This window comes from Onychomys torridus, chromosome X (genome assembly GCF_903995425.1).
Source record: "Onychomys torridus chromosome X, mOncTor1.1, whole genome shotgun sequence".
In the NCBI taxonomy this organism is placed as follows: Eukaryota; Metazoa; Chordata; class Mammalia; order Rodentia; family Cricetidae; genus Onychomys; species Onychomys torridus.
Genome location: NC_050466.1, coordinates 129,907,872 through 129,934,335, shown reverse-complemented (window position 1 = coordinate 129,934,335; position 26,464 = coordinate 129,907,872). Strand labels below are relative to the sequence as shown.

General features: G+C 42.8%; 1 protein-coding gene and 1 long non-coding RNA gene across 2 annotated transcripts; one reads left to right on the top strand and one right to left on the bottom strand.

Annotated features, from left to right (window-relative positions):
- Positions 1-867: 867 nt before the first annotated feature.
- Alas2 (5'-aminolevulinate synthase 2) lies at positions 868-23,934 on the bottom strand. Its single transcript, XM_036175078.1, has 11 exons — positions 23,886-23,934; positions 19,555-19,750; positions 18,232-18,354; positions 17,210-17,320; positions 13,747-13,969; positions 12,711-12,895; positions 10,490-10,669; positions 7,156-7,320; positions 5,956-6,224; positions 4,491-4,653; positions 868-1,153 (listed from the first exon to the last, which is right to left on the bottom strand). The coding sequence occupies exons 2-11, from the start codon at positions 19,733-19,735 to the stop codon at positions 990-992; spliced, it is 1,764 nt and encodes a 587-aa protein (XP_036030971.1). The 5' UTR covers positions 19,736-19,750; positions 23,886-23,934; the 3' UTR covers positions 868-989.
- LOC118574268 lies at positions 19,359-24,586 on the top strand. The gene is made up of 3 exons (XR_004943711.1): positions 19,359-19,648; positions 20,342-20,498; positions 24,481-24,586. It is a non-coding gene; the product is annotated as an uncharacterized LOC118574268 (long non-coding RNA).
- Positions 24,587-26,464: the final 1,878 nt, after the last annotated feature.

Sequence of the window (26,464 nt, the reverse complement as noted above, 5' to 3'; positions counted from 1 at the left end):
TGTGTTGAGTGGGTATTCTGATGCACTCTAGAAAGTTAAGTCAGGCTTTCTCAGTACTAGGCTTTCTAGCCTCCCGTAGCCCAGTGTCATTGCCAAGGCGGCATAGCATGTTGGAGGGAGGAGCTATGTGCCTCGTGAAAGTGTCTGCTGAGCTCTAGGGATTATTCGAGACTCTGAGGTTGGACCAGTGAGGAAGGTGGGTGTGATGTGGGTTGTGTATACTGAAATAAGAGCTTCCCAAGTTGGGGGTTCTTCAGCTGTAACAGGTGGCTCATCAGAGAGAAAGAAGGGGTGTTTTAGCCCTCCAAGTCACAGGGCCTGAGATACCTTAAGTCTCAGAAGATGACCACCTTAGCCAGTAGAGTTAGTAGTTCCCTGTTGGAAACCTTGTGTGAAGGAAGCCTCTTCCTTCACCTTGAAAAAGGCTGGCAAATCCTGTAACATGCTATTGGAAGAAAAGAGGATAGTGGATTAAGAAAGACATTTGTTCCACATTCTGGAATATTTCTTGGTTTGGGAAAGCCATTATTTCCAAAGGACAGTCCATCTTTAGTTGAGACCTACTCAGTGTTCTGATATCAGAGGCTCCCTGTGGCTCAGCTTTCCAGGTGTACCAGTGAAGAGTAGAGCCCTGTTGAAACCATTGAGAAAGCCACTTCAAGTCTGCTAAGGGGTTTAGCTCTTTGTACAACTTCTAATACAGTTTAGGAGCATCTCTCCTCTTCCTAAATGTGGCTTTTTCTGTCAGTAAAACAGAGTGGTCAGACCACCAAGTAATCTGTGGTTTCCTTGTGGCTCTGGGACTTGTCTGAATGAGTCATTATAGTACAGTTCCCTGTTCTTTGTCCACCAAAGGGCTACAAATGCTTCAGGTTGCTCTTTATTATCAGATTCAAATCAGCTAGAAGCACACAACAAAGCAGAGAATAGGAAGACTCCCAGCCTCAAATGGAGTGCAGGTGGTGTGGGCATCCAAGGCAGCTGGCTTCTTAGGCATAGGTGGTAACATATTGGGGCCCCATGTTCCCAAAGTAGGATCGCTCCCACTCACTCATAAGCTCAAAGTGTACAGGACGATGACAGAAATTGCATGCAGCCACAGACACATCCTGGAGGGGCAGCCCCACCTCAGTCCAGGCTAGCAGCAGCTTTTCTGAAAGGGGATAAAGGAAGAGGGAAAGAATTAGTTAAACATGGTCTGCTAAAACCCTTGTTGCTATAAATGCACCAAGATCTTGACTCCCACAATCCTTTGAGGGAACTTGGGTCCAGAAGTGAATTTGTTCATTTGCTTCAGTATAACCCATGAACGCCACCATTTGTCTGTTGATGCTGAGATATGTAAAAGACAGGAAATCATGCCTATGACAGGATTTAAAACCATGCTGTACTAGCCTGTACCACTCCCTACATAAAGGACATGTATAAGCTTAACAGTGAATCTCTCTGCTTGGAAAATCCTAACCCAATAAAGATGACATTAAAAGTAATCATACTGTGGTATCGATGTTGTGAGGCAGGGTAGGGCCACATTCCTGGGGTGTGTAGGGACCCAGAGAAGGGACTGTGACCCAACTGTGGGAAGTACTTCAGGTGTGTGACAGGTTTCTGTTTTAAACCACCTTTTCCCCCAATCCCTTGCTGGTATGATCTAGTCTTAGGTTCTTAAATACCATCTGTGTGCTGATGGTTCTGAAATTTTGATGTCCAGCTTTCCTAGAACTCTGTGTCAGTTTCCAGACTTGTATGTCCAGTCACATTTCTGCATTTCTGCCTGGCTGCCTAATAGCTATAGCTAACAATATGGACACACCTGAACTATTCGTATCTCTGTCCTCCATATGACTATTCGGCTCACTTTTTCTGCCACTTACCAATGCCATCCATCCACACCCATCTTCTTGTTCCCCCAATATAAGAGGGCTATTTCTGCCTTGGGTATTTGCCTTGAACTGTTCTCTGGGATGTCCATTGGGTATTTACCCAGCTAACCTCTTTGTCTCCATCAAATCTTTTCTCTAGAATCACCTTAATGTTTTCTGCCCTTGCCATTTCAACCCCACGGCCCTTCTCTGAGCCAGTGCCTGCTGCAGTACATATTGTCACCCTTTTCTGCTTTATGTTTTCCCTTAACACTTTGAACTAGGGTGCTAATTGATTGATTGATTTTTTTTTTAACTAAACATCCCTTTCAACTAGAGTTAAGCTCCAGAAGGGTAGAATTTTTAGTTTTTTCTCTTACTAGGTCCCTAGCACAATGTCTATCCCATAGTAAGTACACAATAGACATCTATTGAAGGGATTAGTTAAGACTAGAAGATGCAGAGAAGGAAGCCACTGGTTCTTGACTGAGTCAAGAGAGCAAAGCCAGTACGGGAACTTGAATTCATTAGACATAGCTAGAGAAGTAAAATGCACATGGCAGAAGAGAGGACAGGACAGGGCTCAAACAGCACCACGTACAAAGCACTGACTGTCATTCTGAGGAGCTTCAACTCTGCTCTGTAGTCTAGGGGTCTCTGCAAATGTGGGGCTACACATCCTCAGCAGTATAAATGCTTTCGCAGGTCCCTCCACCCTGTATTTATATCTGTATATTATGCACACTTGTTGCTGTCATCTTGCAGAGTAAACGGTGATCTATTTTCTCAGCCCATGGGTCATCTTGAGCCCCTTACTGTTCTAGAGGATAGATTCTAGGAGCTTAGAGAATGTAACAATAGGCATTGAGGAGGTTTAGGAAGTGGAGCAGTATTTTGGGGTTTTAGAAAAACGCCAAGGAGACGCAAAGAAACAAGGGGGAAATTGATATATTTTTAAGAAACAGCAACAGAGAAAGGAAACTAGGCTTGAAAGAAGTTAAAGAGAAGATGTGCAGGATTTTAGGATGAGCTGGCTATGAGATTGAGTAGTGGATGATGTCTCTATATGTCTTTCCTGCAAAAGTGAGCACTCAGAGGCCTAAGCACTGTGAGCTCTCTGACTACATCCCAGAGCTAGAGTAGAGACTGAAGCATCCACTCATAGAAGCCTAGTAGCTATGACCACAGAGGTAAGTCAGGACCCTAGTGTCTATGTGACCACGGACCAGGAACTTTTTATACTTCAACTTGTACAGAGGACAGAATGAAAATTATCAAAGTATCTCAAGCCTGTGTATTAAGTGGGTTAATACATTTAAAACAGTGCTTGGCATAGGTTAATAATGGATATTAGGCAGTTTTATTTGATGTGTTTAAGTGAATGAATGGATTAATAGCACCTAACTATCTTCTTCAGATTGTCCTGCCTATGCGCTAGACAGAATGACTTGTCAGTACATGTCCTCTGCTTTCCTATCTACTTAGTGCTCCTGGAATTCGTTTATTCTAGAATCTTAGCACTATGTCCACATGCAGTTCAATGTGGACCACAAAGACTTGCTCAACTATAAATCCTTTCTAGTTTTGCTTGTACTCCATAGCCACTCAGCTAATCATATCAGACTAGTCTGTATCTGTCTCCTCTGCCATTGATTGCCTGCATATATTTCATAGAGCAACTTCCATGCTAGGTTCTATGTTAAAAAATACACCCTGACAGCATGCATACAAGTAACATTATATGGAATCAACAGGTTGTATTTAGGAATATATATGTATACAAATACCGATGTGTATGCAGTAATGAGGAGGCCATGAATTTGAAGGGGAGTGAGAAAGGGTAAATGGGAGGGTGTGTAGGGGGGAAATGGAAGGGAGAAATGTCGTAGTTAAATTACAATCTCAAAAATATACCCCAAAGAAATACAATAAACATTGGGTGAATATACCAAAATGTCATCTTTCAGGATAAAAACGAAACTACTCAGCTCAGCTCTACCAGCCTCTAAACCTAGTCCTTGTTTATGTTGTCTTTGTAGCTCATAGATCAACACCCCATCATCCTACTATCCTCTATTCCAGCAATTCCTTTTTTCATTGTTGCTTTTGAGACCTGGCCTCCTTAGTCCATGCACTGGCCTCAAACTAGCTGTGGTCAAGAATGACCTTAAACTCTTGATCTGTCCACTTCCAGCTCTGAAGTGCTGGGGTTTGGGGCATGTACAGGCAAGCTCGGCTGTTACTATTCTTCACATGTAGTGCCTCCTCCCTCACCTTTCTCCTTGCCTTTCTTTGTGTTCCTTCCTCCTTTCAGAATACTCTTCTTTTGGTCCAAAACCACTCACTAGTAAGGTTCGCTCAGAGGTCCAGTCCCCTAGGAAGCCTGTCTTGAATCCTAAAGGTTAGGTTAGTGCCCTCCTCTCTGCTCCCACAACTTCACCAGGTACTCTGTTTCTTAATCTTTGATGTCACCCGATATCATTGTTTGTGTCCATATTATTTGTGTGTGTCTCCATGATCTCCCCAACCAAACTAGAGCCCAGTGAATCTATGGGCTGTTTCCCATTCATTTGTGACCCTGGTATAGAGCCTGGTAGGAAAGTGTAGACACCCATGCTGACTACTTACCCACAAAGTTTTCCATCATCTGAGGGCTGTGGTGGGGGGAGGGTGCCAAGCGCAGCAGCTCCTCACCCCGAGGCACAGTTGGGTAGTTGATGGCCTGCACATAGATGCTGTGCTTGGAGAGCAGCAGATCACAGATCTTGCTGTTGAGTGCCGCGTCGCCCACCTGGGCTCAAAAGAAAGGCCTTTCAGTACCACTCACCCTCGGCCACCATTGCACACTAGCTCCATTAAGGAGGTGGAGGGAACCAGATCAAGGAACACCACTGAATTTGGGGACAGATTGTTTTTTCATAAAGGTCTTAGGCAATGACAGCTCCAGAATCTCTATCACAGGGAGACCAGAGCCAACAATGAGATTTGAAGGAGGGATAGAACTGGTATCTTGTCTTGATACTATTTGTACAACAAGCATGTTGGTTAAATTGGGGTGGTTGGAAAGGCAGGGTACCTCTGGACTGCTGACACTAGGTTAATTTAAAAATTAGATAGTTAAACAGAATGACTCCAGTTGGTCCTCTGTATCTCTGTGTTCTTTATTCAAGTATTCACCCAGCCTCAGATTTTAAAAAAAATTCAAATATCTTTAATGTGTGGCCTCTCCTTGTTGATATTTCCCAAATAATACAGTTTAGTGGCTAAGTAGTTTTTGTTTGAATTTGGTATTGTTGGTGATCTAGAGAAGATTAAATGTATCTTGGAGGACTTAATAGTTTATATGGAAATGTAACACTGTTTTGTACAAACTGATGAGAACATTTATGGATTATGATATGGGCTGTGGGCAGTGCTGGCACCAATCCTTCATGGATACTAAGAGGTTACTATTCTTTCCTTCTCATCCACAAAATTGTCACAAGAAGTATCCTTCTAACACCCTGACTTAACTGACTCACATAAATAGATGTCCTTTAAAAAAGGAGCAGTGGTTGATTTTAGAAGTAGGAAACATTTAAACACAGCTAGGGATCCAAAGTGCCAGCTATTTCTATGGCTGGCTTTTTTTTAACCTCAATTGTTAGTGACAAGTATGTTTTACAGTATAATCAGGTGTGAGTACATACAAACCTGGACAAATTGGCAGCCTTTACTGTGTGTTGTATGCTCCAACATTTTCTATTCTGTATTTCCCTACTTTTAGTGCTAGGTATAACCCACTAAATTGATTTTATGATCCACTAACAGTTTTTATAAACAACTTAAAAAACACTAAATTATAAGGTCAATATTGTGAAGATCAGAGCAGTTTAGTAATAGTAGGGCAATGATTGGTGCACACACACACACAAAAAAGACAGGTTTATCTATAATGGCTAATTTTTCAAAACAGGGACCAAAGTCTGTATTTGGGGGGGAGGGTCATAAGAAAGCAAAGTGTTGATTGAAGGGGCAGGAAGCAGTTTACTAGAAATAGGAAAGCTCCAGGAAAGGGAGGTGGGGAGGGCAGGGGGCATGATGGGGTTCTTACCCTGATGGGGATGATGTGGCTGGGGCAGGGGATGACGGGAAAGCCCCTGTCCATTAGTAGCTGGCGCATATGCTTGACATTGCGCTGGTGTGCCCGCCTCAGGGCTTGCCCCTCCTCTCCCCTGAGTAGGCGCAGAGATTCGAGAGCCCCAGAGAGTACCATTGGAGGCAGGGAAGTGGTAAAGATGAAGCCTGCGGCATAGGAGCGCACCATGTCCACCAAGTCCCGAGTGCTGGCGATATAGCCCCCAACGCAGCCAAAGGCCTTGCCTGTAGACAAGCAGGAGAAGTTATGCACAGACCTGAAGCAGTCCCTATGAGGCAGGTACACTGGAAGCTGGGGCTCTGGACTCCCTTGCCAGTCCCCTGCACATCTCCCCTGTGCGGGTCCGAGTTGATAGTTCTGGGGTTCTGAGATAGGACTGCCACACACTGCCATATGCGGTGACTAGATAGGCAGGAGCAGGGTGGGGACCTTTAGTTGGTTAGGGCCTGGAGAAGAAGTAAGATGAGACTTGGGGCTGGTGTTGGGAGGGAAACAGTTTTCTTCTGATTCTAGCTGAATCCAGCTGTTTGGTCCATTTCAGGAACCTTTTAGAAAAACTTTTCCAGAATTTCTCAGTGACTATACAGTGCAATGGGAAAGAGATGATTTGGTAGGACAGAAGCCTGGGGTAATAAATTCTTTGCAAACAACTCCTGTAGCTGTAAACAGGAAGAAGAAATAGGTCTGATGGAGGCCACCGATTGATTGCATATAAGGGAGGCCCAAAGTGTTTGCTCACTGCTGGCTAGTTTCATGTCAACTTGACGCAAGCAAGAGTCGTCTGAGAGGCGGGACCCTCCATTGGGAAAATGCCCCCACAAGACTGGACTGTAGGCAAGTCTGTAGGGCAGTTTCTTAATTAGTGGTTGATGTGGGAGGACCCAGCCCATTTTGGGTAATGCCACCCTGGGCTAGTGGTCCTGGGTGAGAACGCAGGCTAAGGAAGCCATGAGAAGCAAGCCAGTAAGCAGCACCCCTCGATGGCCTCTGCATCAGCTCGTGCCTCCAGCTTTTTCACCTGGTTTGAGGTCCTGCCTTGGCTTCTCTCCAGGGACTGATTTGGGATATGTAAACCGAATAAGCCCTTTCCGCCCCAAGTTGCTTTAGGTTATGATGTTTCATCACAGCAACAGTAAGCCTAACTAAGACACTCACCAAGAGTTCCAGAGATGATGTCAAGCTTGTGCATAATTCCATCACGCTCCCCAATCCCTGCACCCCGGGGTCCATACAGCCCTACAGCATGGACTTCATCCACGAAGGTCAGGGCTCCATACTGGTGGGCCACATCACATAGTTCCTCCAGAGGACAGATGGCACCTGAGAAAAGCCCAGGGAAAGGAGTGGGAAATCATAACCCTTCCCCAGCTCCATTTCCTATATGGAATCCATTGTCTTCTCATTTAAGCCTACTTTGACTTAGGAAAAGGTGTTGTAGACAAGGAGGAAGGTGTCTGCCCTCCTTTGGGAGTATTCCAAGCATCAACCACTTGAACCCCACCCATACCCCAGTTCTTTGTGTTTGTGTTCACCGCTACCCTGTGTATTTCCCCATTCTGTCATTATTTTCACTTCATTTTGACAACTTTGATTCTGTCATTTGTAGCCTCACTGCTGCCCCCATCATTTCCAGGATTATACATTTCTATCGAGAGGTGGCAGTCACCTATTTTATACCTGTGTTTAACTTGAAAAACACCATGCTCTGCTCGAATTTACTCCAGCCCTCCAGAGCCGCTTGCCCCTTGGCCAGCTACAGTTGATAACCGATCAGCATTTGTATTCTTCACTGGCCCTCTGTGTCTGTCTGTGGGGACTTCTGTCACTGTCTTTCTTCGTGTCCGCGCTTGTTTCTCTTTCTCTGTCCCTGCCTTTCTTCTCCCTCTGCTCCATCTCCTTCCTTTCTCATCTTTTCCTCACTGGGTTCCTTTCTCTGCACCCTTGTGTTTCAGTCCAAGTGTCTTTATGGTTCTGCTGTATTGAGTTTTTGGGTCTCTGTGAGGGTGGTTTTTCTCTGAGGAACCTCTTCCTCAGGTTCTGTCACAATGAATCAAATAGCAGCTATGTCATACTCTTCGTTTTCCATACCTATTTAGTATTTTTTATGCTATTTAGATGTCATCTCAATAGACTTTGTGGCCATTCTTTTTTTTTTTTAAAGATTTATTTATTATATATACAGAAAAGGGTGCCAGATCTCATTACAGATGGTTGTGAGCCACCATGTGGTTGCTGGGAATTGAACTCAGGACCTCTGGAAGAGCAGTCAGTGCTCTTAACCTCTGAGCCATCTCTCCACCCCTGTGGCCATTCTTAATATTCTAAGACCATACAACTTCTGCTATCTCTCTGCTCCCTGGAAATTGCTGAGGTAAAGAAAATTGGAATACAGAAGAAACTTTTTCAGATAGAAACAGGGGCCTTAGACCAGGAATAAAGACTAATAATGGGGGAAAAGGTAGCAAACCACAAGGACAACCAACAACAGGAGATGGAACTAGAGACAAGACAGTTCTGACGATTCTGGTATCATTTCAGAAGCAGAAATCTACTCTAGATTTGACAGGTTAGGCAGTTTCCACCAGGAAAATAAGGAGTGGTTCATTTGCAAGCGGAACTAGTGTGATTGCAGCCATAACTTCCACTAGGAAAATTGAATAGTTGTTCCATGTTAAAAATATGCAAGTGTGCTGGTTTGACTTTCCTTATGATTGTAGAAATGTGCTGATGGACATGACAGTGAGTACCTTATGTGTGTGAATTCATGTAGTGTTCAGGGATGTTCTATTATTACCAGCATTTTGCAAATCAACTAACTGCAACACAAAGCAATTTTAAAAACTTGCACTAGGAGCTGGTAAAGTAGCTGAGCAGGTGACAGTGCCTACTGCACAGCCTGGTGACATTTCCAGAACCTGATAGATTTCCACAACCAAGATAGAAGGAGTGAACCAACTTCACAGAGTTGTCCTCTGACCTCCACATGTGTGCTGTGTCATGGGTGCCCACATACAAATCATACATAATAATAGGTACATTAAAAAAAAAAAAACTTGTTCAAGCTAATAGTTATGCTAGTATTTGAACATGGACAGTTTGTGATTGCATGATATTTATGGTGCTTGTGGTTATATAAATCAGGGAATACCAAAGATCCTTTCTTGTTTCAGTTGGAAAAGTGGCACCTTGACAGGAAATGAGAACCTCTTCTCTTAAGTAAATCCGGAAAGATACCTAAACATGACTTCTGGTGCACAGAACCATTAGACAGCTCTGGGCATCATTTCAGTTGTATAAGAAAGGAGAGGAGAATAAAGTCATTCATCTCTTTTAAAGTGTAATAAATGGAATGACTGCCATCACCTATAATTCTACAACCAGACATTTTTCCCTGGAGATAACTGGGACTCAGAGAGTTTGAAAATTCCCCAAGTTCACACAGATAATATATATCAAAGGTGGGAGTTAAATCCAAATCTGTCTGACTTGAAAACCTGTTCTGACGCCTTTGTTTCCTAGGCAGGAGTTTGTAAAACTTGCCACGGTAGAGAGCAGACACTGCCGTGACTGACTTGCATGTCATTCCTTATGGAAAGAGTGTCATGCAGGGAAATAGTTATTTATGTCGCCTATTAAGAAAATCATCATTTTGCCATCAACTTGATAAGGCAATAAAACAAACTTTGATGCTCTTTGTGGACTTTAGTTTCTTTGTGTATAAGAAGGTAATAGCTTGTACAATCCTCCCAAAAGAAAACCCACAGAATCAACTAACCTGGCCTCATAGGAGCTCACAGAGACTGAACCAACAACCAGGGAGCCTGTCTGGGACTGACTTAGGCCCTTTGCATGTATGTGACAAGTTATGTAGCTTGCTCTACTTGTAGGACTCCTAAGAGTGGGAGCAGGGGCTGTCTGTAATGCTTTGACAGGTTCTTGGGAACCTATTCCTCATACTGGGTTGCCTCGCCCAAGGAGAGGTGCTTAGTCTTACTGCAACTTGATATGCCATGTTTGGTTGATACCCATGGGAGACCTGTCCTTTTCTGAACAGAAATGGAGGAGGAGTGGATTGGGGGAGGCAGAGGGGAAGTAGAAGGAGGGAATGAGAGGAGAGGGGAGTGGGAAACTGTGGTTGGGATGTAAAATAAATAAATGTAATTAACAAAAAAATGTAATAACTGCCTCTCCTTTGGCATTCGCTACTTGTATGACCTATGACTCCACTTGTTCATATCTCAGTTTCTTCATGCAATAATAATAATAATAATAACAATAATAATAATAAATAATGATAATAATAATAATAGAACCTACTTCATAGACTCATCATTGAGGATTTAGTGAATTAATACATGTAAACTATGAATAACTGCATAGCATACTAAACACCATATAAATGTTAGTTGTTATTATCTTCATGTTTTTGTGAAATATCAATACTAGTCAACGTGCACTCAAACACATACATACATACATACATACATACCATCCATGGAGTGAACAGTCTCAAAGGCCACAATTTTGGGTGTCTTGGGATTAGACTTCTCAAGAAGTTTCTTCAGGTGGTCTGGGTCATTGTGCCTGAAGACAAACTTGGCTACACCGCTATTGCGAATACCTTGGATCATGGAAGCATGATTGCCTGCATCAGAGTAGATCTCGCACTCTGAGGAAACAGACATGTAATTGTTAAGCTTCTGTCTCAGTACTCCCACTTTACACTCCGGGTGTGGCCTGGCAGAAGAAGAAAGACTAACCCCTTCCCCCTCTGAAGACCTGCTCTTCTTCCTCCTCCTGTGTTAACCTTTGTGACATACCTCTTCCTCTGTTGTCACAACTCCCCTGCCCAGGCACTTCCCTCCAAGGATATCTAGCCATGACCTCTGACTATCTTGAGGGGAAAGAAAATTAAATTTCCCAGGCATCTTAAGTTTCTCAATGACAGGGTTTAGGTTCATCCTCCATGACACTTCGAAAATCAAAGCTTGGAAAAGGATTCACAGAGAATGCTTATAGACTTGGACTGATGCTACTAGGTTCTCCTTGGTCTGCTTGACACTTCACCCATCTGTTTATATTACAGGAAAGGATGCTTTTCAGGTTTCACTGTTAGAATCATTCACAGCAAAAGGAGCAGATAATGAGCAATGACAAGCTCAGCACCACAAAAGGGTTTTCTTCAGGACAGGAATGCAGAGATTCTTACTAGGTTACACTGGGAGGGTAGGAAGGTATGGAATATGGGGAAGGGATTTATCTGTTCCATAGACCCCTCAGATTTCACAGACACCAAGGAACTGTGGTCTTTAATAAAATAAGGAACAACCTGTATTTGAGAAAAATGAATCATGGTTTCTTTCAGGACTTGGCTTGCCTAGAAGTTTCTTGAGAGCAAAGCCCAAACATTTTTATCTTTATATCCCTTGTTCCCAGTATAAGGTACATATAATGCTAAGGAAACATTTTTAATGAGTGAATGCATAAACAAATGACTAACTTATAAATGGGTGAAAGAGTAAGAGAGGGATGTCAAAAGATGAGATTTAAAAGATATATGTGTAAGAGAATTCAGGTTTTGTTTTTTGAATTAGAGTCTGTAACCCAGACTAGCCTGGAATCCACTATGTAGTCCTTTGGACTCAGCCATCCAAGTACTATGATTACAGATGTAGATCCATGCCCTTCTTAAGATTTGGTTTAGTTAGAAGCCATGAAGTAGAGTTTACATTTGATCCTAGGGGCAAGAGGGAACCACTAAAGAATGATAAACAGGGAAAGGACAGAGGTAGATTTATATAATGAAACGTTGTTCTGAAGGTGGGTTGGTAAAATTGTCCCAGAGACTTGAAAAGCTCTGAGTAGAGGTTAAGGAATGTGGCGATTTAGTGGCCTCTCTCTGAGTACTTAGATGAGCCCAGATTGACATAGATGTGGAGCATTGGATCCATCTGAGATTCAGACTGATGGAAGGCATATGATGGGATGGCATTAACTAGAGAGTGGGAAACTGGGAAGAAGGGCTGTTGGTAAAATTGTCCCAGAGACTTGAAAAGCTCTGAGTAGAGGTTAAGGAATGTGGCGATTTAGTGGCCTCTCTCTGAGTACTTAGATGAGCCCAGATTGACATAGATGTGGAGCATTGGATCCATCTGAGATTCAGACTGATGGAAGGCATATGATGGGATGGCATTAACTAGAGAGTGGGAAACTGGGAAGAAGGGCTCTAGTGCATAGTTGAAGGGATACCTTGAGCAAAAGGGTACATTTCACGGTAAAGGGAAACAGTGAAGAAATGTCGATGAACAGATAGATTTATAGGTTGAATGTCAATAAGTAAGGAAAAGCTATCCAGTGGTTTCTGTATTATTTGTGTAAGACCTGGGTTTTTTGTTAAGAGTGAAGGGTTCAGGTAAAGCTTTCAGAGAAAAAAATTTTAAATCTCATGGAGACAAAAGACTGTGTATTATAAATGATGAATTTACGGTGTTACCGTTCTGAGGTTAGGCACTATTCCCTGGTACTGGCCCTCACCCTAGTGTGGTAGGAGTGAAAGCAGAGGGTTGTAATCATCCACTGTTAAGACTCTGCAGGGCAGGGGAAAGGGAAGAGCAGAGGAAGCAAGTGAACTGAGTAGAGGGGCCGCAAGAAGGCTGGTTGCTCTAGTGCAAGGACACCAGCCTTGAACAAATCTCAGACCTTGTGCTCACCTGGCAGAAGCTTGGCCAGTGTAAAGAGAGTAGAATCGTTGGCCACAAAACAGGAGGAGAAGAGCAGGGCTGAGTCCTTCCGGTGCAATTCAGCCAGCTCCTGTTCAAGTTCTACATGAAACTTGCTGGTACCTGAGATATTGCGAGTACCACCAGCTCCCGCTCCATGATTCTGCAGGGTCTCCCTGGCCCCAAGAAAACAGAAGACGAGGAAGAACAAAAACAAAAACAAAACCTTGTCAGGCACTGAGTGAATATGAAACTCCTCCTTAATGTGATCACTGCTAACTTAACTAGTCCTGTGTAAATGGTGTTCCTGAGTAAGTGGTCCTTAACCTTCCTAATGCTGAGACCCCTTAATACAGTTCTTCATATATTGTATTATTGTGGTGACCCCCAACCATAAAATTATTTTCATTGCTTCTTCATATCTGTAATTTTGCTACTGTTATAAATTGCAATGTAAATATCTGATATGGAGGATGGTTATAGGCGAACCCTGTAAAAGGGTCGTTGCCCAAAAGGAGTCATGACCCACAGGTTGAGAAGCGCAGAAGTACGGAAAAAAATGAGAAAGGTAGAGATGGAAGTAGAAATTAGATATAGCCGGGCTGTGGTGGTGCACGCCTTTAGTCCCAGCACTCGGGAGGCAGAGCCAGGCGGCTCTCTGTGAGTTCGAGGCCAGCCTGATCTATAGAGTGAGTTCCAGGAAAGGTGCAAAGCTACACAGAGAAATCCTGTTTAACCCCCCCCCCTCCAAAAAAAAAACTACCTATAGCTTGAGTAGTTTAGAAAAGCTAAAGGAAGTCCTGTCTCTATTGTCTTCCTCCCCCTCCCACACCAGTCTATAGTTTGGTTCTGGTTCATGGAATCAGGGAGCCTTTCTTGGTTTCCATTTTCGTCCCACACAGCACACACAGTAGTTGAGAAACTGTGATGTGTTAACTGATTTAGTTTGTATCTGAGGACCACTGCTAGTGCAGCTCTCAATCCTTAGATGTGCCCCACAGCTCATAGTACACCCTCTGTTACTCACTGTATGGCCTGCAAGACACGAGGGTGCCTGCTTATGCCCAGATAGTCATTACTACACCAGACTGAAACATCCTTAGAGGCCATAGATGCCTCAGAGAAGTGTTGGGCAAAGGGGTAGGCATCAGCCCAGCGATTCACAGTCTTGAACACACGGTAGGTGTGGTCCTTTTTCTTCTCCATGATCTTGTCTCTGAAAAATTGATCATAACCAAAGGCCTGGCTTCCTGCAGGAATAGAAATAGAGATAAGAATAATTCACCTCAAATCTCTTCCTGACTATTCTTTATCTTACTCAGGTTGTTGATTTTGAGTTTTCTAATTCTCTTCCCATGTACTATCATTTATTTGCTCAACAAATAATCTTACTGGTACTCATTAACTCTCCTTTTTCTTCTGTTGTTGAATATGATATACGTATACGCCTGTGTATGTGCAAACCATCAGGTGTGTTCATGCCATGGTGTGCATGTGTGGGATTCAGAGAACAGCTGCAGATGTCAGTCTCTCTTCCCACTCTGTTTGAGACAGGGTCTCTTGTTCACGATGGCATGCAGCAGACCAGCTGGCCCTTCAGCTTCTAAGGATTTTCCTGTCTCCGCCTTCCATTTCTCCCCAGGACCGTGCTGAGATTATCAACACTTGTGCTGCAGTTGACTTTTATACGGGTTGTGGGTGCTCAAATGCAGGTGGTTGTGCCTGCACAGCAAGCCTTTTACCCACGGAGCTGTCACCCAGCCCTTGTTCACACCATTTCATTCAACCATCCCTTTGCTTACTCACTCATTGACTCAGTAAGTCATTCACAGATTTAGTCATGCTTTCCACTCTTAGCATGGCCTCATCTTTCTTTCCAGTTAGTGTGGAAGATGCTTTCCAGGAGTGACTACTTCAGTCTCAGAGAAGGAAATATTGCTAGATCTAGTTTTTACTCAGGTCTCCTCACCTGATAGCTATATGACTCTGAGACAGCAAAGAATCTTCTCTACTGAAAAAAATTAAACACACCCACACACAAAAACAAACAAACAAACAAAAAACAAGCAAACCCACAAATCTTCCAGTTGGTCAGTGGGCTGGTGAACTGAATAGACAATTCTCAAAAGAAAAATTCAAATGGATACTAAATCTTTCCATCCATAGCCACCAGGGAGATGCAGATTTAAACTACTTTTCAATTCCATCTCACTTCAGTCAAAAGAGCTATTGTCAGGAAAACAAGTGACAACAAATTCTGGCAAGTGTGCGGGCAAAGAGGAACTCATACACTAAAGGTGGGCATGTAAGCTGGCACAGCAACTGTGGAAATCAGTATGGAAGTTCCTCTGAAAAGTAACAGGGGTTAGAGAGATGACGCAGCAGCTCATGCTGCTCTTGGAGAGGACCCTACATCAAGTGTTCAGCAACCTCATCAGGCAGCTCACAATTTCCTGTAACTCTAGCCCCAGGGGATCCAACATAGCTGGCTCCCGAGGGCACTGTCACACGGGAGCATGCACACACAAGTGCATGCATGCATGATTTAAAATGATAAAAATAAAACTTCAAAAGAATCAATTAAAACTAGGACTACCATATGACTTATCACTCCTGAGCATAAAACCAAAGGACTCTAAGTCAGCATACAACAAAGATACTTGCACATCCATGTTATAGCTACATTATGCACAATCACTAGCAAATAGAACCAGCCATCAACAAATGAATGGATAATGAAGATGCGGTACATATAAACAAAATAATTTTGTGCAGCTATAAAAAGTAAAATTATGGTATTTTCTGTAAAATAGTTAGAGCTGAACATCATTATGTTAAACAGTATAAGCCAGGCAGAATGAAAAATGCTCCATATGTTCTCTCATATATATGTGGGCCCTAAATTTAAAGTTGTGTATATAGTATATGCGTTTGTACATGTGTATTTGTGGGTCAAAAGCTAGAAAGGGGACCATAGATGGAAGAAGAGCTCTTAGGGGAAGTGGGAGGCAGAGAAGGCAATAGAATACATGTACTAGGGGAGCAAAAAGAGAGGGCTAACTAGTACAAAAGGGGAGCCAGCTAAGGGGGGAACAAATGAGAATGAGGTGTAATAACAGGTGTGCAACCCATGACAACTCAATCCTTAAAAAGTCTTGTTGAAGACTCCTCTTTTTTGTTTTAATATCCTCATATGTAGAATGGAGCTCAGAGTTCCTTCCTTGCTTACTTGTGAGAATCCTATGAGAACACTATTATTTGGTATATGGTAACAATATTATCAGAAGTATAATAATAATAGTGGTTGTAATTTAAAAAGCTAGTATTTTATTATATTATCATAGCCAGCTTGAGTGGATGCCTAAAAAATGTAAAAGTTACTTCCAGGAGCCTTAAAGATGTTATTTCATTGGTTTCTCACATCAGCACTATATGGAAAGTTCTAATAGTCTCTGTATTTTCCATTTGAAGAAACTCAGGAATGAAAAGATCAGCTAACTTGACCAAGGTTATATAGCAATTAAATGCCCAGCAAGTAAGTGACACATTGGTTTAAATAATGAAAAAGGTAAAATCAGGAATTGTCTTTGGGTATATTCATATAGATGTAAAACTAGCATGAAGTCTAATTGGAAGAATACAAAAGCAATAGAAACAACCTGAATTATAGGTTCTTGATTAAACAAATAATGACGTAGCCACACTACGGAACACACGTCAGCCATTAATAATTGTTATGCAGCTCGGTGTTGATGGTCATGAAGTAATAAGTGCTATGAGGTCACATAGTTAAGTGAACAGGGCAGCACGATACACTCTGGAGGTAATAAGGCCGTATTTCTGAAAAATCACAAGTGTGATTAAGAGAGTGGGTGGGAAATTCTCTCTTTCTGTCTGTCTGTCTCTCTGTCATTCTCTCTTTCAGTCTGTCTGTCTCCCTCACCCTCTGTGTGTGTGTGTGTGTGTGTGTGTGTGTGTGTGTGTGTGTGTGTGTGTGTGTAGCCATAGGAAGGTGTGCCTGGGAGAAAATACAACAAAAAGTTAATGGGAGATAGTAATTTACTCTTCATTTTCCTGTATCCCTTAAAAATAATTCCTTGTTCCTATATTAGAAAAATGAATCAAATTCCATTATGAAAAAGTGGTTATTGGAGACGAAAAGGGAATCTGTGAAGGGTGAGAAAGTTTGAGGGAAATATGGAAAAGAAATAATGGAGGTAAGCCTAATTTTTAATGAGACCTCATAATAAACTAGAAATACTACATTACTGTAAGTGTAATTTTATTTTTCCTTATAAACTATTGAGGTAAGTGTTTCAATGAAGTGACTTAGTTATGAAAGCCATGGATCCAGCAACACCAGCACTAAAGCTTAATTTTAAAGTCTCTGGTTTAAAATCTTCCCATTTCCTATCTTATCCTGTGTCATACACCCTTTCAGTAGCCACTTCCTGTTCCCAAGCCCTTTATTTCCATTTTGGCAAACTCACCAGTCATATTGTTCTGAATCAGGTGTGTAATCGCCCCTTCAATCTGCTCTGGATCCTGGAAACTAGGGAATGGTTGGCTTGGGATGGTTGAATCCAAGGAACTCAGCAGGTCTGAGAGGGAATATGGAATTCATTGGCATCAAGAGAGAAAAAAGATAATATTTGTTGTCCTCGTTAGGTTCAGTGTAATGTATTAGAAATTCAAGTTTAGGAAATATAGACGCCTCCGGGAGAATGTTTCTGCAGAGTAAGCTTTCACTCATCTCTACAAGTAGCAACTCCTAGAATGTCCAAAACCTTCTATAAGGTGACTCACACTTGCCACTGAGAGTTCCCTTTGCATAAGGTAATTAGGAAAGGCCCCTTGGGCCCTGCACTTGAGAGCTTGGTGCATTTTAGTCTTCTTTTCTGAACATCATTGAATTTCAGTCTTTAACTTCGTTGTTCTTAGTGATAACTCGAAGTGGCCTGTGAAAGATGTCAATAGGATGGCCATCCCTTAAGTGTCTTGGATGCTCTGGCCAGGTTGTCCTTGAACTCTATACCCTTAGAAAGAATGACTTATTGACAACAAAACTTCATTTGAATTTGTTTTAATAAAATTGATAATTCAAAATACTTTTCAGGGAATAAAGGCTGATTACAGGACTACACTGTGTGAAAGCTAACAGATGTATCTATTCTCTAGCCCGTTCCTTCATAGAAACCTAGACTCTCATAATATGGTCCTGCTAAAATTGGGATTCAGCCTTTTGGATTCCATTTAGCTCCCTGGGAGAGAAGAGGGCCCTTTTTAGACTGACAGCTAAAAGTTATGGGAGTTTGCATGTGTATGTGTTGAGGTGGATGCATTTCAGTGCCTGATCTAATCAATTACCTGTTGTGACTCCCATACTAAAGGCTCAGACTGCCCATCCTAGAATGTATACTAGCTTCCCTTGGATTTGCTTAGCTCCAGAGTATGATAAAGTGGGATCAATATTTAGGAACAGAGGTTGGATAGGGTGGAGGTTGACTCCAACCTGTCTTGAAAGTCTTGACATCCTCTTGGACTTCTGGAGCTGCCTTCTGCACAATCTTGCTCTTCCCGTCTTGGAGTTCTGACATCATGAAAGGACAATGGCTCTTGGACCAAGATGGAGAGTCTAACAAAGGTAAGAGAGGAATTGGAGGTTCAGTCTTAGCTATACATTGTACTCAGCAATGATTACTGGGACTTACTGAATCCCAGAGTCCTATTACAGGCTATGATAGAGACAAGGAGTTAAATAAATCTTGTCTTATTGCTGGCAAAGTTTCTAAGCAGGGGGAGGTAACACACACTGGCAGCACCTTGGGAACAGCGGAATGAGAGACAAATGAAGTCTAGACAACATAAAGGATGGGATGAATGGTTGGTACTGCATAGGCTAGGGGTCTGGGCAGGCTTTGCAGAAGCAATAATGCCCAAATTTAGTTTTGAATGAGAGGTATGAGAGGAGATAATAGTATCGGAGAAGGTCATATGTCAAATGCAAACACAAGGAATCACAGGACAAGAAAACTGATCTGAGCACTTTTAATCTCCTTCAGCATGGATGAAGTATAGTGTGTGAAGAACATGGAAATAAGCCTCTATAGCAGTGGTTAGTGGTTCTCAACCTGTGGGTCACAACCCCTTTGCAGGCATATCAGATATCCTGCATATCAGATATTTACATTACAATTCATTGGTACTTTTGTATGACTCCTAACAGTGGAAACAGGTGCTGTCTCTGACTCTTACTGGCTTTTGGGACCTTACTCTTCTTACTGGGTCACCTTGTCCACCTTTATATAAGGGAGGTGCTTGTCTTAACTGCAATCTGATATGTCATGCTTTATCTATATCCATGGGAGACCTGCCCTTTTCTAAACAGAAACAAGGAGGAGGAGTAGATTGGGGGTGGGAACAGAGGGGTGTAGGAAGAGGGACAAGGAGGAGAAGGCGGGGGTAGAGGGGGCGGCGACTGTAGCCGGGATGTAAAATAAATAAATGTATTAATAAAAAATCATAACAGTAATAAATTATAGTTATGAGGTAGCAACAAAATAATTTTATGATTGGAGTTATCATGACATGTTTTGGTTGGGGGTCACCACAACATGAGGAACTGTATTAAAGGGTCACAGCATTAGGAAGGTTGAGAACCCCTTCTCTAGAAAGACCCTGGCAGAAGACATAGCCTGGGTATGTTTATTTAGGTCAATTCATTCTGTCTTGACATTTTTCCCACTACCTCTCCAAGCCCTTAAGGAATGATATCAGACCTGGACCCTTGTCTTTATGACCCAGACATTCGCTTTTGCCAATAACCTCTTCTTACCTCCTCCAGCCTTGGTGGCCTTAAGGTGGATTTGAGAGCAGATTGGTCCATGGGTGGCCAGGATGGGGCAACGTCCGATACCAAATAGAAACTGGTAAGTCTTAGCCGCTTTGCCTAGGACGCCTGTGGGGCCCCGAGAGAGCACTGGGCAGGACCGTAGCAACACAGCTGCTGCCACCATCTTGAGCCCAAAGTCCTGTAGAAATTGTGGAAGAGATGAGATTTCATCATGAGGGCCTGGCCAAAAGCCAGGTAACGCATGCCTGTGGTTAATTCTTTGCTTTAGTTTCCCCCTCAAAGTTTGCTGCCTTCCTTAGAGGTCCTCTTGTTACCTTCCCAGAAAGGACTCCTGCTGTTAAAAGGTGAGGGAGAAATGAGAAACACCACTAGATAAAGGGACAAGGGAGAGATTTCTAAATAGAGGCCACAAAGCCTGGATTCAGACTTACTTTGTCACCAGCTTCCCAGGGAACATGAACATCATTGACATGCCTCTGGAAATGGCACAATGACATCTGACAATCAACCTTTGATTCACACTTGAAGCCACTGTCTTCCTAAGACTATTCTCCTCAATAAGGGATGATGGCACACACCTTTAATCCCAGAACTTGGGAGGCAGAGGCAGGCATATCTCTGTGAGTTCAGGACCAGCCTGATCTACAAAGTGGGTTCTAGGACAGCCAGGGCTACACAAAGAAACCCTCTCTCAAAACACAAAAGAAAGAAGCAAAGAAAAGAGTATTATCCTCAACCAAATGAAACTTTGGCCTGCTAATGCAAACAGATCCCATTAACCAGAGCTCCTGATGATGGATAGTTCTGCTATGTTCCTGAGAATGCTCTACCAACGAGGGAGAAGAAGCTTGAAGCCAGCTGTCAGTTTAAGGAGATCTAGGAAACAGGAAGCACAGGCATGCACCCAACAGGTTTTGTTCCACCAGGTTGGTATTTTTATATATTTGAATGTTCTCCTGACTTTTGGTTAAACACAGATAAAGGCAGAGGTGAAAATAAGACCCAAGAAGGCTGAAAGACATAATCTGTGTAGGTCAATGAAGAAGACGGAGGCCAAGGTAAAGAAAGATAGGGGGAAAATCAATAGAAAAAGCCAAAGAAAGGGACATATAACTGCCAGGGAGTATTGACTGAATTTTGGAGTAAGTTAATGAACAGCCATGATCTTCAGTAGAGAGAGAGGGGAAGTAGGGATGAATCAAAACAACTTTAGAAAGATAAAAGAAAAGGAAGGAAGGAAGGAAGGAAGAAAAGAGAGAAAGAGAGAAAGAAAGAAAGAGAGAAAGAAAGAAAAGAAATAAAGAAAGAAAGAATAAATGAATGTTGGTGGAGGAGGAAGACCAGAAACTGAGGAAGAGAAAGCCTTCAAAGCTTGAAGGAAGGTCACAGGTTAGAGATGAAAACAATGGAGAGGAAGGCTGACACTTAAAGACAAGGCAAGAGGATGATGGGCAATCCAGGAACCATGGAGCGATAAGAAGACCAGCGAGAGAGAAGCAGGGAATGTACCAGTAGAGACAAACAGAGGGACACCACATAGCAGGAGAGGAGAATCCAGCAAGATAAAGACACAAAGACTTAGGGGAGGGGACCATGGCCTACTGGGGATGGGGTCAGAAACTGAATGAAAAGAGAAGTGGGTTTGTTAACAACTCCAAAGATGAAGAGACAGCAAGAGGGGCAGGAGAGACGGCTCAGTGCTTCAGAGGGAGTACTCCTCTTCCAGGTTTGATCCTGTTGATGAGTTGGCAAATGTGAGGTAATTATGCCTACATCACATGGTAGGCCATTGATTGGATCCAGTGCCAACCTCATATCTGGAAATAAGAGTCTCCTTCTGCCTGCCTGCCCGTGAAGGCTAAAGCACCCAAGGCTGAGCCTGCAGACCATAGATAAAGCCCCCAGTGTTTATCACCTCTGGGGTCTGGCCACTCCCTAAGATGAGCCCAGGGCGTGGGAGAGAAGAAGAAACCCTTCCTGGAATCACGTCTGAGCATCTGGCCAAGGCTGGCTCTGGCAATCTGTAGTGAGTCAAGATGGATGGCCTAGGTCCTTGCAAGTTCCAACAAACTTCTCTGACCTCAACATTGACAATAACAATGGCAACGATGTTGAAGTATGTAGTGAGAAGGAAAGCCCTTGCAATTAGTGGCAAAGTACAGTCCTGCCCTGAAATGATGGTGGTTTGAGGCCTGATTCCCATGTAAAAAAACTGAAAATGTCAAGTATGCTTATCATCTCTATGGAGCTATTGGCCATAATGTACTGAGGTTCCTGGGGAAGGTACAGAGTCCTCCTTTACTTGGATTGAATTCTTGAGTTATTTTAAAGCTTCAATTACAGCTTCTCTTGTCCCATCCTGACCTTCCTGAATGTCATTATGACTCACAACTTTGTAGTGCAGTTACTTTGGACTCTGTCCGCTGCAGAACACTACTTAATATGAGATGGGAATGACTAAAATTAAATGAGGAAGCATTTAAAATCATTGAGAGTATTAAGAACATAGACTCTTACTTAGCTAGGTGTCTTGACATACACAGAGAGCTTGAGACAGGAGGATCCTGAATCCCATGCCAGCCTGGGCTACATGTTCCAAGCCAGTCAAGATTAAGTAGCAGATCTTTTCTCAAGAGCAAAACAGGCTATGGAGCCAAGGAGTCACATCATGAATATATCAGTCACATCATGCATATATAAGGCCAAGAATGGAAAATTGGAGATGAGATTTTTGTCTCACTCTTATTGCAATTTACTGTGTGTAAACTTGGGCTCTCCTCTTCAACCTCCCCCACACCTTCTGAACCTTAGTTTCTCCACAGACATTGGATTAGATAGGAAATTTTCGAATTTCCCTTCTGGTTCTGATATTCAAACATTAACAGCTTTCACTGTTACAAATGCTTTACATACATTGACTTATTCAGTCCTAAGGACAGTGCTGTGGAACTGAGGCCACAAAAGGACTAATGACTCATCCGGGTCCCAGAACTGGTAAATGAAAGAAGCAGGGTTTCAACCTAGGCAGTCTGGCTCAAGAGACCCCTAACTTAGCCACTGTGGATCTGTGATCCACACCTTAGGTGTTTTCTTAGCTGAAGGCCTGACTCTAGACACCAAGCCACTCTGCTCCACCAGTACAGGCCCTTTACTGTGCATTTGTCTTTTATGACCAGTGCTTGCCTCAAATGTTCTAAAGTAGAACATTTATTAATTCACTTCCACCATTTAATGATTTCTACACCCCATTGCATAGAAAAGATTGCCAAGTATTCTTAAAACAAAATCAAAGAGATAATGATGAATTTTCAGGCCAAGTGTCATCATTACTCAAAGCTTTTTCCTGCATCTCCCCAATTCTACAATTTTATGTCAGCATTCCATTTGAGGCCCCCTAGCCCAGAAAGACCAGCCACAACTCTGTGCTGTGAAGTCAGAAGCCCCTCTTGAGCTCCTCTTTCCTGTCTCCCTTTTCTTGTGACCTGCTTTTAAGATCGTTTCATCTGGAGGAAAGTCAGATAGTTCTCTCCGGAGCTGGAAGCATCAGGCCTTGCCTCCCCTCCTAGTAACCCTCTTTCCTACCATTGGAGTCAGAAGAGAGTAGAAACAGAAGAATATACACCACAGAACCAAAGCCAAGAGATGTGTGGAAATTGTGGGCAGGCCCCTTTGCTAAATGATAGATGACTTGCCTGGGGTCTCACAGTGAAGTAAGCCTGAGACAATCCAAGTCTCTTGCCTTTCTGCACAATGACAACATTACTCTTCCACTTGCTTCCCTTTATTTCTGGTAATTATTCAACCTGTCAATTTCTCCCATCCTGCCTTTCCATTCTTAACCATCCCACCAAACCCTCCATTTTTCCTTCCTTAGGTCTGAAACCCCACCACCACCACCAAGGCTCTGAAACCTTGAGCTTTGCTCTAGGGCAAGCAGACAGAAAAGGGTCAAGTGGTGGGGGGGTGGAGAATTTTGGAAGAAATGTTAAGATGCCTTCTAGAGAGAGAGAGGGGAGAGGGAGAGAAAGAAAAGACAGAAACAGAAGGAGACTAATATGGAGAGTTGAGGAAGGAGACAGAAGAGGAGTACAGAGAAAAGTCCATTGAGGAAAAAGTAAGAGAAAGCATGAATGTCAAGGAGGAAGTGAAGTGAGTTGAAGGATACTGAAAACTAACAAAAGAGAGGGGAAAGGAAGGAAAGGCAAAGCCAGAAGGGACAGTTTCAGTGCAACTCCAGAGTCAGGTCTAGTCAACCAAAGTCAGCATGCAGAAGTGTGGGCGGGAGTCCGGAAAGGGCTGAAAGTAGCGCTTACCTGTTGCCCTGCACTGAGGACGAAGCAAAGACGGTGAGTGCTGTGGGCCAGGCTGCCCACTTTACCCCTGCCTGGGGCTCAGCCCCGCCCACCCCGCCTTCTGCCTTGGCCCTATGGTGTCTGGTCTCTGCTAAAAGATAAAAAACCAAGTAGTCTCCTTTCACTTTCTCACTCCCAGTATCCTTTCCCCTTCCTATTTTCTTCCTCTTCTCCCTCATTTGATTTTGAGATCAGATCGTCCATATAGAGCCAGGGCACCTTCAGCAGAATCACTCCTCTGAACCTTCCCTTCCCTGAGCCATAAAGTGCGGCAGTAAAGGCCATTTCTGGCTAGTAAGTGGAGAGGGTCCTGAAGTCAGACCTAAAATACATTTGCTCTTAAGAGTTCTAGCATTCCGTGGGGAGCCAGGTCAATTCAAAAGATGTTGTATCACTTCAATAAATGTATGAACATTTGGCATAGTGCCTAGTCACTAATAACAGCTAGTGTTGATTGACTGCCATTACTCTGTACCCACACTGTTAATTGCTTTACATTGATTCCGTAGCCACATAAGAACCTTAAGACAGAGGCACTGTTATCTCTCTGTTACAGATAAAGAAACTAAGGCTGGGGGGATGAGAAAACCTACTGATGATTACCCAACCAGCAAGTACATAGCCAGCGACAAAGTCAGAATGGACAGTTAGCTTTGGACTTCTCTGTTTTCTGGTATCTGTCCCTTATCCCTTTTAATTTTTTCTCCTGTTTCTTATTCTCCATTCCTTTCTCAAGCCTAAAGCAATGGGACTATGTTCAGAACTAGGTAATTTCATCTCTGTAGCAAGTTGTTATCATTAATAGCATATCTACATAAAAAGATGATGGTCAACATATTATGTGCCATTTCTTTTTTCCACATGGCCATATGCCAATGAACAATGGAAGTTTTTCCATATAACTCCACTTTTTAGTGGAGTTGTCATACTAAGGCATCTAAAGGTATTAGAATTCATTTAAACATTCTCTCATTGATGGAAATATAGAACAGTCCCAGGGATTCCCCCTCTGCTCTAGGAATAACATTGCAATACCTAACTTTGAACATTGATGAAACTGTTCCTGCCTGGGCCTGTGAAACGGCGCAGCAGGGAAAAGGGCTTGCAACCAAGCCTGCTTACCTGAGTTCAGTTCCCGGAAACCATGTCAAGTGGGAAGGAGAGAACCAACTCCACAAAATTTCCTATGAACTTCACATGTTCTGTAGTTGCCCCTCCCTCCTATACACATATAAAATAAATACAATTTTAAATAATTTCTGCTGCAAAAGCATAAAGAGATTTCAATGTTAATATGGAGTCTGCCCTATACGTATGGTATATTTTCCCACCAAGTCGTGAGCGGAGAAGGAGAGGGACACACACATGAGCACACACGTGGGGCAGGGAGAGATTTTACCAGTTCTATTGTCAGATGCATAAATCATTGTTAAAACTATATATACTAGAAGTACCTATAATCTCTGTGTTGCTTTAATTTTTTTCTCTGATTATTAATGAGATTGGACATCTTTTCACACATTTCTTGATCATTTGCCTATTCCTCATCTGAACCACTCAATTTACTTTTTGTCCATTTTTGGAATGGGTTGGCAGTATAAAGGTATGTGTTATAGATTATTAACTATAGCAGTCCTGTATGTAGTAAGTATATTGTCTTAATTAGGGTTTCTGTTGCACAAAAGCAACTTGGGAAGGAAAAGATTTATTTCATCTTACACTTCCACATCACAGCCCATCACTGAGGGAAGTCAGGAATGGGACCCAAGGCAGAAACTGATGCAGAGGTCATGGAGGAGTGCTGATTACTGGCTTATTCTCATGGCTTGCTCAGCCTGCTTTCTAAGGCACCCAGAACCACCAGCTCAGGAGTGGTACTCCCCATATTGAGCTCCAGCCTCCATCAATCACCAATCAGAAAATACACCACAGGTTTTTCCCCAGGCCAATTTGGTAGGAGCATTTTCTCAGTTGAGGTTCCCTCTTTCAGAATGACTCTAGCTTATGTCAAATTGACATAAAGCTAGCCATACAGCTATTAAACCTTTTTTCTGTGCTATTTGTTACCCAGTCTGGATTCATTCATTAATTCAATAAATGTTTATTGATTGCCAACCAGTGTAACATTGTGGAGTTGGTGTGCTAAGTGTTGAAAATCCTGCTGCATAGAATTGGAAAATGTGGGTGTGTTGTGTTATAGTTAACCATCTTTTAACAATTGAAGATAGTTTCCAGTTCTGGAAAGTATCTAAAATAGAGGAACAGTGGGCAGGTTAAGTGGGTAAAGGTGCTAGCCACCAAGCCTGACGTCCTGAGTTCAATCCCTGAGAACCCTATGGTAGAAAGGGAAACCCGACCACTGCAAATTTTCCTCCCTCCTCCACACATGTGCTGTGGCACGCATGCTCTTTCCCCACACAAGTCAGTCAGTCAGCGTACTAAGCAGAACTATAGTACTCCAACCTGCAGTGCTTTATCTAGCCAACCATTTGCTGCATTGGCTATTGAGTTCAGATTATCACCCTTGAGAAACTCCCTAA

Excerpts from the sequence above, each read along its gene's own strand:
- Alas2 (XM_036175078.1), bottom strand. The coding sequence starts at position 19,735 with ATGGTGGCAGCAGCTGTGTTGCTACGGTCCTGCCCAGTGCTCTCTCGG. Across the intron at positions 12,896-13,746 it reads CGTGTCTTGCAGGCCATACA|GGAGACCCTGCAGAATCATG; the intron begins GTGAGTAACAGA and ends TCTTGGGGCCAG. Across the intron at positions 1,154-4,490 it reads GATGATGGAAAACTTTGTGG|AAAAGCTGCTGCTAGCCTGG; the intron begins GTAAGTAGTCAG and ends ATCCCCTTTCAG.